This window comes from Diorhabda sublineata, chromosome 3 (assembly GCF_026230105.1).
Source record: "Diorhabda sublineata isolate icDioSubl1.1 chromosome 3, icDioSubl1.1, whole genome shotgun sequence".
NCBI lineage: Eukaryota > Metazoa > Arthropoda > Insecta > Coleoptera > Chrysomelidae > Diorhabda > Diorhabda sublineata.
The window spans coordinates 5875507-5889800 of record NC_079476.1 but is presented as its reverse complement, the minus strand read 5'-3'; the positions used below and the strand labels follow the sequence as shown (position 1 = coordinate 5889800).

The window sequence follows — 14294 nt, the reverse complement described above, 5'->3', positions numbered from 1 at the left end:
ATTTTCTTTGGTCCTCACTGTACGCTTGCGTGTTAGTGGTTTAATGTCCAATAGTGTAAACTGAGTTCGAAATTTAGTCACAAGCTTCCGAATAATTCCTCATTAGCCCGACCAAACTACCCAAAAACTGAAAGATGTGCGCGATGCACTCTCTTAATCAAGCATGAATTTTGATATTAAAATTCAATAATTTACAAACGTTGTTCGTTCGTACGTCGATTCATGATTAAATTATAGACCAATAGTCCAGTCAAATTAGTCCTTAAAATAGAAGTAAGGTTACAAAAATTCCCATAGAGCTAAAAATTGAATACATAATACTATTATAAATGAATTGTGAAAAGTCCCTATCAACCCCCCTTGTGCAAAAAATTTAATTGATCGTGAAAGTTTGCAAAATAGGTTTTTCGCGTTTTTCAGCTCTAAATGGTTCAAACAAAAATTGTAGATCATCCGATTCTCTACAAAAAATGTATCCGCACTTTTTTTCATAAGTATTGCCATTTCCGTGATATAACGGTTGAAAGAATTGAAAAAAATATTTTATTCGTTAATATGGACACGTTTTCATACCACCTATGAGGTAGTGTTCATGCACAACCTATTGTGATCCCATTGAATTCAAATTGAGTATTGAAAATGATGAAGCTGTGTAAATTATGTAATATATAAATGGAAAAATAATTTTTTTTCATACCAAGCTTGATTTAAAATATCATGGTGACTATCAATAAAACATACGAATTGTTAACGATCCTGATTTTCCTGTAATAATAATTTTATCACAATACTCCAACTTCAATCGCGTTTTAATGGTTCTGTTATCTATTGTTGATTTTTTACAAATACTTTTCAATACTTCTAATGTGAATTGACAATCATCGTTATTTTTAATATAGTAATTAAATATTTCTCTCAACGCAATATTTGTAGCTTCATCTTGAGGACAACCAAAAGTGGTCGGTGTCAAAAATAAATTGTAGCAATCGTTATGATACTTAGACTCGGCAGCCACTAAATAATTTTCAAATTTAATTCGAGCAGCAATAGCTTTGGCTACATCATCACAACGAGCCCTAGCTATAGTTAGAATACTGTCTTTTAACGAAAGTGTAGTCACTTTAAAAATCTTACGTCCATACTGCAGTGCTTTTTCTTCTCCAACTCTTCATTTAATTCATTACTGCAAAATAAACAACACTGATTGAAGCAAAATGTAGTTTCACTTTCTCGTGCTCTAGTACGAGGAGGACTTATTTTTGATGAACCAGCTGCATCTTCTTGGCGCCGTCTTTTCACGGAATCAATGCTACTTTTTCGAGTATAATTTTTTCGACAGTGCACATGAATTTTTACAGATGTCTGGCCTTTCAGGTACTCCGAAAACTCATCCCCTCATTCAAAACTTACATCAATTAATGGTTTCATGCCGCGATCATCAGTAACAACTCCACTTTTAGTCAAAGGCTGACTATAAAATCTTATTTGACTGGACTAAAACACTTTAACACTCGAGTTACATGGAGAAAATTCATTCCAGAAGATTCTTTAAATAAAACGCAATAGGATCAAATATCATAAACACTCTGTGAGCATTTATTTTATTATAAATACGATTGTTGTAAATAACTTATTAATGAATTTAGTTCATTCAATGAATGAATATAGTTAATTCGCTTGTGAAATTAATTTTGTTCATTCAACTCCATAAAATTATTGTAATTTTGAGTTTAATAAAGTTTTTAAAAAACATATTTTCGGCCATCGAAAATATAATTCTCGTTATATTGGTAGTTATTGTCAATACTCACATAAAATATAGGGTGATTCATTTGAAAAAATATTTGTATCAGATTCAATGGATACTAACGAAATAAATAATTTCACAGAATTTTTTCTACTATTGGAATGTTTTGGCCGCAACAGATCTACATTTTTGAATTTCTCTCACATTGTGCAGGCTTTCGAACTTGTTACGATTTTTATGGAAAATTGGTTATAACTTTTCATATACCTCGTAGAACACAATGTAATTTTATATCATTGTAATGAAGAGGTCAAGCTGATTCCAAAATATAGGTTGCTTTTTTTCAAAAACTTTTATATGGCACAGTATTCTGGTTATAAATAATTTTAAAATGTGAAGACTAATGATGGCTATAATCCCTCGAAAATATATTATTATCTCAAAGGACAAAGAAAGGAATGAATTTTATCACACTAATTAATCACTCTTCCAAATCAGATCTGTTGAGATTGGTGCTTAATACAGCTTCACGATTCTTTCGGTGCTTCTTAATCCCACTCTGTAAAATACCTTCTTTGTGAAGCTACTGAGCCCCAACTTCATATTGGAAGACGGCAACTTCTTCTTTCTTATGCTGCTTCTGAAAGTTTGCATAGTTTGTTTCTTGTCTTCTGATTTTCTATTTAAAATTTCCGTTTTCCTGACGCCTTAGGTGCCGTTTGAAATTCGTCACATTTTTCTTCTTTAATAACTATGTTAATCGTATGTAGTTTCCCCACACCCGATTAATTTCATTATATTCACAATACTTTTATACATATGTATGTAAATGATTCAAAAAAATTAAATATTAATGCATTTTCATTAACGGGGCTCTGCACCTTGCAACTAAACTAAACTATTAAGAATACACAACTTGGATCTCCTTACTATATGGAAAAAATATATAATCACAGTTTTGGTGAAATTTGTCGAGAAGAATTTAAAATTAAATTTAAAATAAAACAAACATTATACACGACTTTTGACCAATCCAAACCTTTTTCTGTATAGCTTATGGTTATAAAAGGACAATAAAATCCCGAAAATTTTTATTAGCTCAGGTATATTTTTGAAAATTTTAGATTATTCTGTGTAACATGCCATCCGGCTTGTTACGTTTTTCTTCAAACATATTAAATATTCCTTTGTTCACGTCTTGTGGCACAGTAGTCACTTCGCATTTATTTATTTTAGCATTCGAGTTTTTGAAGAAATTATTTTTCGACTTCCCTCTTTATTCGAAAAAATCAAGGTAAGTTTTTCTTCGCTTTTTTTATAGTGCTCACAAAAATTTCTATGGATTCCTTTTGTTTTCTTTTTCTTACCAGCGAATATGAAGAATCCCTACAAATTTACTTTGATTTAAACTGAAGTGTAGATAAGTAGAGGACGATTTCGAATACATTCCGAGGTTTTATTGAATTTCTCGAATGGAGTAGGAGGTCGATAATAAATTAATTTCTCCAAAAACTGGAATGTTAGAATACATGGATCCGAAGTGACTACTGTAGCACAATACGTGAACAAAGGAATATTCAAAACATTTGAAGAAAAACGTAACAAGACAAATGGCTTGTTACATCTGTAATAATATTTAAAATGACTGTGCTGAAGTTTAGTATTGATAAGTAGGTTTTATCACTTTCTCGTGAATAAACTTGGATTACAAAAAAAAACATTTGAATTTTAGATTCAGAAACATTGCTCTTCTTCTGACATCTTTGCTGGTACTTATTTTCTTCTTCCTATTTAATTTATCCAAATTCTTTTCTACTTTTCGTTGATTATCAATTGTTTATTACAATTTATTTATTAATATTTCTTATCGTATACTCTAAAACAGGGATCTCCAAACTTTCCAGCCTCAGGGCCATACTGATTACTCCTACTACCAGTAAGTTCCGAGGACCAAAACCATATTATCATTGTTGCTGGTGGTAAAAAGTGAAATAGTCCACTGATGAGAAAAAAATGTCCGAAAAAGTGCGCAATGTTCAAAAAAGGCTGCAAATCGGACTAATGTCTGCAAAACGGCAACACTGCTTATATATTTTCTTGTCATTATCTGTAATTTTTAGATTAGTCGTACAGTACGAGCCATTAGGAGTAACGTGACACGACATCTGGTGGACACAAGTGAAAATAGGTAGTACCTTTTATCGCTAACATATGGCGCTAATAGCACGTACAGAATAATCTCGTTGGTTCGAGAAAGTTCTGGTGTCTAGTGTGGCAACCACAAGTCGGTTCCTATGACACTGTTGTGAAATAAAATAGTGCGTACCTCGTTAAAACGTGTTTGTGCGTGTTTAAGTTTAAGACATCTTTGTAACAGTTTTTGATTTGAATTGTTGCTTTTGTGCGTGATTTAGTAGTATGGGAAAGAAGCGAAAAATTGATAGTGAATGCAGAAAACTTAAAGATCAGTGGAACATTCAATATTTCGTAATTGAGTCCAGTAACAAGGCGCTATGTTTGATTTACAATGAAAGCATAGCTGTTCTCAAAGAAAATAACATTAAACGTCATTATAAAACAGAACATTCTCAAAATTACTCAAAATATACCGGAAGTTTGCAGACAGAAAAATTCGAAGCTATGATGCGCGGATTGAAATCGCAGCAATCTTCATTAACAAAAGTTGCAAAACGTGGAAAACCATTCACCGATGGAGAAATGATCAAAGAATGCATAATTGCAGTAGCCGAAGAAATGGGCCCTGAAAAGGTAAATTTATTAAAAACTGTCAGTATGTGGCTCGAAGGGTAGTAAACATCGCTGAAAATATATCCTCTAAACTGTTCGACAAAAATGTACATGTTGAGTGGTTTTCTTTGGCCTTGGATGAGTCAACGGATGTGTCAGATACTGCTCAGGTGTTGATTTATATTCGAAGAGTAGATAAAAGCTATGAAGTGCATGAAGAACTTCTTGATATGTATAGTATTCATGGCACAACTACTGGTAGATATATTTTTAAACGAGTTGAAATGGCCATTAATCAAAAGAACCTTCGATGGAAAAACTTGAAATATATTACAACTGATGGAGGCAAAAACATGAGTGGGAAAGATAAAGGAGTGTCGCTCTTGTGTGAAAGGCTGTAGAAAATGACGGTGGCTCAAAACCATTAGTCTTACATTATATCATTCATGAACAGTGTTTGTGCGGAAAATGTTTGGATATGACTGAAGTTTTGAAACCAGTCATATTAACTGTCATCATTTTATCAGATCTTTTTGGCTGAATCACCGACAATTCCGACAATTTATTGAAGAGGTTGGATAAAATGACTTACCTTATCATACTGCCGTACGTTGGCTTAGTTGTGGGAAAGTCCTTCAGCGCTTTTTTGAACTTCGAACAGTGATCGAAATTTTTTTGAATGAAAAGCATCACCCTCTTACTGAATTACAAAACAACGCATGGCTGTGGAAGTTAGCATTCTATGTTGATTTGACAAAATATGTGAACGAACTGAATTAGGGATTGCAAGGAGAAAACCAGCATCTTCCTGATTTATACAGTAATATCAAATCATTCCGGAAGAAATTGATACTGTTTCAATCACAACTACGAAGTAAATGTTTTTCACATTTTAAAACATGTGAAATATTAAGCCACACCAATGAGACTGAGTTTCCTATTGATTTTGCAATCGAAACTTTGAGTGCTTTGAAAATAAATTTTGATACTCGTTTCTCGGACTTTGTTGCCATTGCGAATCAAATTAAGATTTTTCAGAATCCTTTTCTTTTTCTTAGCGTTTGCCGATGTAGAATAAACTTACTCCCATTAACTCAAAAAATTGGCTTGGTGGAAAGCATTTTCAGATAAATATTGTGAATTTTGCAAAATTAATTTTTTGGACATACTTGACCAATTAAAAGGAAATTATATTTTGAATTTGTATATTTTTTTGAAGCAATGCATAGAATTTTTCACGATCTAAGAAATTGACTAGCCTCTAGTCAATACATGAGATGTAATAGACTCTACCTTCATATTTATACCTAATCCTAACAGGGTGGGATTATGTATGGTCCCAACGCCTTTATTAGTCCAGGCTACCAGGTTTTCACCTCGAATTGAACCTTTATCGATTTTAATGAAATTTTTACAGCATGTAGGGATTACTTCAAAAAGCAGAATCCTTGGGGGGAGTTCCACCCCAACTAGGGGTGAAAATTTTTATGTGAAAAATAACCACGGAAAGCGATAGATAACCAAAAATTGTTCTTAGCATTTTTTTTAAATCGATAGTTTTTGAGTTAAGCGCGATTGAAAATCCAAATTGTCTCTGGAAAAACCACGTTTTCAGGAATAACTCAAAAACTTTTGATTTTATCAGAAAGAGTATGAAAAACAAAAATGAAGCTTATAAAAAAACGAAGAGTGCTTTTTAATTGGTTGTAGGTCAAATACAAAACCTTTTATTATTTATTGTAGGTTAAATACATTATCGAACGAAATTTTTTGAAATTCAACGTGGAAAATCGGAAAAACGGTAAATTTTTCGTGAAAATTGCATAGTATCTTTTTCAATGTAATTTTAAAAAGCTTTGAAATTAGGGTTGGTAGAACTCACTAGCATGAAAACTAAGAGAATTATAGCCAAAATAAAATCGATTTATATTTTTTTTGTAGAAAAAAACTCAAACTCAATTTCACCCTTGGCGATAGGACCCAAACTGCAATAAAAAGATAATTCACTGTCGATTTACTTTATTCACGTACTAACAATGATTTCTGGGAGTTTGAACGATTTAGAATGCATAATTTCGAAAAAAATTATGTTTGAAGTCGAAAAATTATTCTCGAAATTTTCGAAACTTCGAAACTATAGGATATAGGACGCCAAAAGAATGAGATACTAAATTCCAGTAATAGAAAAAGTTATTGTATAATATAGATAATAATACAACGACAAATTCATTTTCTCAAAATTATTTTAGGTTTTACTAACTAAAGCTGAGATAGGAAGGTGTTTATAAATAAAAAAACTATTAAATAAATAATAATATATAATGCATAATAGTATATTACGTAACAAGAGTTGTAAGTAACCCATTACGCATGAAGTGAAAAATTTTATGAGTGCGTAATGGGCTTACAACTCGTGTAACTACTATATTTTTTCAACGCCCATTCATTTTTTTCCATTAAATAAAAAACATCGCAATTATTTGAACTTGATTATAATAGTTGTTGATAACAATTGAACAATTATTGTAAATCCTCATTATTTAATGGTGATAAACGGTAATTTATAATTGTAGTACTGCTCGGTACATCATATGACGAAGAATGATAATTGGTAATTGCCTCCAATATTCGTAATGCGTTGCCATTTTTATTTTTAAGAGATTGATTCATATAGCCTTCCGCTACTGTAGAAGATTGCCAAGTCGTTTTAATGATACCATATCACCTCCTGCATCAACTAACATAGTGGCTGATGATCTCCTGAAACAATGGCCGGCAGCTCAAGATATTCAGCAATTTTACGTGGTGTACTACCGATTGTGTTTATCTCTACAACCTGTTTTATGCATTTTACATTTCTGTACTTAAGAAATAAAATAAGTTCCATTTCAGCAGGACACAAATTCATGTATTTTTGACATGCGATATAAAACGTTTCTGGTACTACAAATGAACGTCTCGTATAGTTTTAGAATCTGGAATATCAATTATCGGGGATTTTCCCGTGTCCTAAATGTGTTCCATTTTCATATTTCTAAGTTCTTGTTTACGGCAAGCTCCGCTTAATCCAATAATGAGGATAACCTGAAAACAAAAAACAAAAACTTATTTTTATGTGATGATAATTATACAAAATTTTAATTGTTTACCTTTGACAACAAATGTTTATCGTCTAGGGCATGTTTCAGAAACTTATTAATTTGTTCTGTAAAAAGGATTTTCGATTTTTTACTTCTAAAACCATCCGATTCCCGCTTCAGTAGTGCGATTAGTTTTGGATAATTTGCTATATTAATGTTATTATTAATGTCTAGTGTAGTTCTTAGCATCGAATAAGTGGCCCATAGAGAAAATGGCTTCATAGTTTTTGATATTTCTTCAAAATACGCACGTAAAACATTCTCCGAAAAGGATTTTACGTTATGCTTGTGTCGCCAATCCATAAATTTTTGTTAGGTAATTCCGTACCTTTCTTTGGATTTAAGCGGTAACAAATTATGTGTGGCAGCTTGAGCTGTTTCTAAAATCTCCGACGGAGTTCTAATAATTTTATCACTTTCACTACTATCAGACATATTCGTAGATAAAGTTGAGAAAATGTTCGGATACAACCATATTTTGTTCAAGAAATTGACAATATAAATGACATGACATTTATTTTCTTAGCATGCTACTTAAGAAGACGTGTCTTATTGTTAAAGAAATTGCATAATGTGCTGCCTACATTTAGGGACATCACTCTTCCATTCCCAAATATATCTCCCTAATGCTAAAAGTTTTTATGTTTTTTAATTGACTAAATTTGGGTAAATAGACCAAATAAAGTCTTACGGAAATAAAAAGTTTTCTTCTCAAAACGCACGTGTATGTTATGAGATCTCATTACGTGCATGTTAATGTTAAATGTAATTTGCAAGGAATGTTGACAGTGCGATTTTGGACGTTTACAGACATGGGCGTAGAAAAAAATAATTACCTTACAGCTTTCACTCAGGCGATATACAACATGCAGTCATATGAATGCATCTATTTTCAGTATATTGTCTGATTGTGCTTTAACAAAACAACTTTCACTCATCTTCGTATATGATATTTAATATCATCATATAATAATCAGATTATAACACTTCATGAACACAAAATAAACAGTATATTCCTTCCAAACACAACCAACACTTTGTTTTGAAGAAGATAAATAAAGGACGTGGCTTTTACCGTCTCGATTATCAATGCGTTTATCAAATTTGAATTTCGCTCGCTTATTTTCCACTTTTTAATCATCATTTTATAGAATTAAAGAAGAATTAAATGTTGATATGATGATTTCATGATAATATTGCGACTATAATGTTTCTGAGAAAAGAATAATCAATCGAATTTATACCACAAGCATATTCCCTATTGTAAATATGAAAAATTATGATTTTTCAAAGAATACATACAAAGTAAGCAGGTTATGAAGTAATTCGACTTCCACCATATTATTCCGATCGAGTTTATATGGCATAAATTAATGTCTGATGTACGTGCTCACAATAAACAGTAGTGAGATCGAATTGGTAAAGGCGGAAGTTAAAAATAAAACTGCTGAAAACTGGAGAAATTGTATTCAACACGTGAAAAAAATTGAGAATTCCTATAGATGTATGTACACAAATATAAATAGTTAAGAACTTAAAAATAAACTTATTATTATGTAAAATATTGTGATGATTTTCCTATTTATTTATACGATTTCTATTCGTGGGTGGATTAATAAAAACTGTCTCTTACTTGCTCAAGTTATTTAAACACTATACACTACACTAACTTGAATAATTTATTCAAATTCTTCCATTACTTTCTATTTCGGTCTGCTCACTAAGACTATTTATTATAAACTGAACTAAATTCCACTACAGAAAATCCCAAAATAATTCTAGAAGTTCTAGAATATGAAGAAACAAAACAAATAAATAAATGAACCTTCCTAGAAACTATTCAAAAGAAATATTGTAAATAAACCGCCTGCTATAATAAAATGTTAAATGAAAAACATCAAAGGCGTCCACCGAACTTTAGAATTTCACTAAATCCAGGCAGGTCCGGACCAGGGCGGAGACGCGTTCATTACAATATATTTAATTAATATAATGTGTATTATTTAGTAGATGATAACAATGTAAACCAAATATACCCTGTACTAAAATCAAATAAATTTTATCAAATTCGAATATCTCTTAAAACTATAAGGAATATGCCAGGTATTATAATATAATATAATATGAAGATTGTTTAGTAGTTTAATTCGTTTTTCGTTTCAGAGGAATTGATCAATGGTGTGGCGGAAAGATTAATAGGTTTTTTATGTCTACTACTGTAAAATCGTTAATCGCATAACACCTTCAACAAGTTTTCTTATTAGTCGAGAGAGATGTAAATCAATTTCTGCGATCAGTCATAAAAATTTGAAATAATCAATTGTTAACCATACATAATATGCAACAAATTGTAAAATTTAGTTTATATCGTTAGAAAAATAATACTAATCAAGTCAATATGTACATGACTTGAATTAAACACTTCATCTAACTTATCAAGATCATTAGTTTGTGAACTGATTTTATCATTTTTTCACTGCTAAACCATTTCTCCATGTTTGGAAACAAGATATAGCCACTCGAGGTTAAATCCGGAGAATAGGGCGGATGTTGGAATAAGTCTGTTGCTAATTAAAGGCCCTGGTAGCAATAAAAAACTTAACGATATAGCAAATTGTCACATGATTACGTTTGTGGTCGATTGTCAGTACAAGCGAACCCATGAAAAGAGATTAAACTGTAACTACCTAACCTAGTTTATTGCTTTCACAATTTCGCGCTAACTCGATTAAGACCGGTTGAGATTTCGTACACTTCATGGTCTTCCTCTTCTGTGGAATCCACTCCATATTTTATTTGCAATATTTCCTTCCCAATACGTTCTATAATTGTTTCTTTCAGGTTCACGCACTAACCTTGACGTTCTATTTGGTCTTCTTAAGGTGTCCATTTCCCTATTTCCTATTTTTTACCCCAGAACTGGAGAGTACTAGTTATTATGCACAATGCCTTTCTATTAAATAGCCATAAATTCACGACTTTTGGGTCTTATCTTAATATAGGTTTCGTTAGTAAAGGTACTTTCTTAAATTGTGAAAAATACTATATCAAATTTTCATATAAAAAGTAACCTATCAACAAAAAAACAATTAACGATTTACGATTTCATATAACTTTTCTATAAAAAATTTTTTTGCATATTCGTGAGTAAATCAAATTATAAGGAAAAAATCGGTACTTGTACGAAACCGATTTACAGTTACTAAGAAGTGTTGATAGCCAAATTATGAAGTTAGGAAATAAAGCATGTTGAGTGATTTATTCAACAACAAAAAAAAAAAAAACGTAAAACGTTCAATCATTTCAACCAGTTAACATTCTACGCAAAGCTACCGATGAAAAATGCGCCCAAAACTGCCATAAGCAAATAAGCTTCTTTGTAGCTCTCTTAAACATCCGAAGTAAAACGTCTAGAAGGCAAAGTGGAGATATAACTTAAATTTATCATCATTAAAATTTGGTGTTAAAATTTGAATGATGATAAATCTAAATTTCATTTCATTCAGACTATCCATCAATCTCCTTATTAACTTCTATTTAACAGGACTGTTTCGAGAAAAATATTTTATATGAATTTTTAAAAGTGCAATTTTCCAAGGTTTTTCTCATACGTCAAATTTTATATTGTTTATTTTTGTTTTAATCATGTATAGTTATTTATTTATAGTGCAGTCTTTTTATGTCGGTTCCTGTTGGAAACGCGCCGCTTCTTATTCCACAGCTTCAACAGTCTCCAATCTGGTTCTTTTTAATGCGGATTTAACCTTAAGAAACATGTAGAAGTCGCACGGTGTAGGATCTGGTGATGGAGGTGGGTGGTCTAGCACTGGTATGCTGTACTTAGCTAGCGACTCGGCGCCCAAACCACGGTGGCGAAGGCCCACCTACCTTTCGGCATAAGGCTTTACCGATTTTTTGATGAAAATTTCTATAGATTCTGAAATCGCACCAATACTTAGCCGGTGGTAAGATCAAACGAAATTACCGATTCATATCTGTTTTTGAAATGACCTGAATGTGAATCATCTTCAATGATCTTTTCGGCCATATTGAAAGCGATTAAACCACTCAAAAATACGTGGATGCAACAAACATTCATTGCCATACACTTTTTTCAATTAACTATAAGTTTCAGATGAAATTTTCCCAAGTTTCATGTGAAATTTCATAACAATCTGTTGTTCTATCCTCTATCATTTTTATGGGAAAACAAAAAAAAACTGCCTCTGTACAAACAAAGGCTACGGCTACACTGGTTTGTCAAACATTCGGAAGAGCACGATTTGGGCTAAGCAGCTGATAGTCGCTAACGTTTGGCGCATGCGTAGTAGCTCTAGCCTCGTTAGTTAATAGTTACACCTCGTGTTTAATGATACAAAATTCTTTTCAAATACTTCAACCCTTACGAAACTCATCTTTAGTACCTCAAAAATTTCATTTCTCTTACAGAAATGATAAAAAAATAAAAATATTTTTAAAATCAATAAATTTTTTTATTTAGAAAATAATAAAATAAACAATTTTGAATAATTATATTTCATCATCACAAATATATTCTTCCTGTTCTCATTCGTGCCAGCTCAATTGTACGCTCCACGTTTCTCTTTTTCCAATATTCCAAAATTCGTGCTCCGAAATTTTGAGAATAAATGCAGTTGGTTTTTAGACAAAACTCACTAAATTTTCTAGCTGGAAACTTTTTCAAAAAAGCATTTTGTAAGGAATTTCAAGTACTTTAACATTATATTAATTGAAACTTTTTTTCAACCCACAGTTTCGGAAAGGGTCCACTCAAATGGGTTGCATAAGCCACATTTGGTACGCGAATGCAAATTTAGAATTAATGTATCTCTTCAATTTCTATGATACCCACCTCCCTTTCGGTATGAGGCCTTCTCCGTCCAATATCTTTCGAAGTCAGAAAATAGATCCTGTTGTCTCATTACAAAAAAGTTTGTTATGTGTCATCGTTATTTAATACTCGTATTATGTTGTTGTCTCAATTGATCAGCCGTTTTGTCATAGTCTTGTTATTAATGTCGATATTTGTTGAAGGGTATGTCATATTTGTTTGTCGTAGTCGTAGTTTTGGTTTTCAGTCTCGTTTCAGTTTTTGCATTCACCGTCAGAGTCCTAACTCTATAATAGTCATTAATATGTCCGTGTCCTTTAACAAGGTGTGTCCGTCTTCCAAGTCAGTATCGGTTATGATCTTCGTACTGTTTTGAAGATTGCGTACTTTTTGTGTCCAGTATCTGATTTTTCCCATTTGTCTTGCCATGTTGTCAGTTGTAGTGTATTTTTTTTGTGTTTTATATCAGATTTTGTGAAGCATGTAGAGGTGTTGTCTGGTACTGTGTGAGCTAGTTTTGCTAGTTTGTCGGCGATTGTCATACAATGTGCGGTTCAATTTGTTTATGTCAAGTGTGATATGTTTTGTGATAGTCTCAAAGGTTTTTTTTGGATTTTAGTTATTGTTTTTTCTGTATTGGCGCGATTAAACAGTTGTTGGGTAATTGCTATGGAGTCGAAGTTGATACGTATACGTTTGTGAGTGTGTTTTTGTGATTTTCAGCAGCAACATGTTTGATGCTATGATTAGTGCTATTTCCTCTAGTTTGTTTATGTCAAGTATTGTATATGATTGTCTGTTTTTCAACAATTCTGTCGATATACCTATTGTTTTGTCTGTGTCTCTGTCGCTTGCGTCTGATTATATCTGTATGTCTGGATTATTTTTGTTGTCTGTTTGCGTTACTATCCTGCGGATTGGTTAAGGTAAGTCTGTAGTTCTTATTTACAGTATTTGTGAAGTTTCCGTTGAATATTTTGGAGGTTGTCCAAGCGTCAACGTCTAACTGTATAACCCCTGCCAGTACATGGAGCACAGATACTGGTACGGTCTTGGTACGTCGGTACGTTGGTAGCTTGTTCTTGATGGAAAGTGTTAAAATTTTCATATAAAATTTGTCGTACACATTTTTTATCGATTTTTATATATTCTGCAATCGCACCAATACTGATCCAACGATCAGATCAAACAAGATTACCAATTTTTTCGATACATCCGTTTTTGACGTGGAAAGGTGATCCGAAAATGAATCGTCTTCAATTATCTTTTTGGTCATCTTGAAAACGATTAAATCAAAATACGTGGATGAGACAAACATTAATTGCCATACACTTGTTTCAATTAATTATAAGTTTCAGTTGCAATTTCAAGTGAAATTTCATATCAATCCGTTGGTCTATCCGTCGATCATTTTTACGGAAAAACAAACAAACTGCCCTTATACAAAGGAAGACTACAGAATGATAAAACAATACGACACGGAAGCCACAGACGGAGGTTTTATAGAGGGGGATAAAATATGGCGCAAATCCTGAAAAACTCCATACTTAATCAAGAAAAGGATCAATGATGACATCTATCGCATAAGCAAGAACCCCAATGGCAAACCGAAAGTAGTCCATCAAAATTTCTACAGGACAAAGTGAACCAGTTGCGAGAAGAGCCTGACCTTGCCTCCTAAGAATCTATGGGTGCCTACGAAGGTTCCGGAAAAATCTAGATATGGAGTCAATATCAAGAACGCATGAGAATTAGCAACCGTCTTCCGGAAGAAGTTTGGGCAGTTAAAAAAACTTGAAGAGCAGAT

At 32.3% G+C, this 14294-nt stretch overlaps 1 protein-coding gene across 1 annotated transcript; it reads left to right on the top strand.

Annotated features, from left to right (window-relative positions):
* The first annotated feature begins 4165 nt into the window (after positions 1-4165).
* Positions 4166-4558, top strand: LOC130441133 (general transcription factor II-I repeat domain-containing protein 2-like). Its single transcript, XM_056774681.1, has one exon. The coding sequence runs from the start codon at positions 4166-4168 to the stop codon at positions 4556-4558; it is 393 nt and encodes a 130-aa protein (XP_056630659.1).
* Positions 4559-14294: the final 9736 nt, after the last annotated feature.

Coding starts and splice junctions, on each gene's coding strand:
- LOC130441133 (XM_056774681.1), top strand. CDS start 4,166: ATGGGAAAGAAGCGAAAAATTGATAGTGAATGCAGAAAACTTAAAGAT.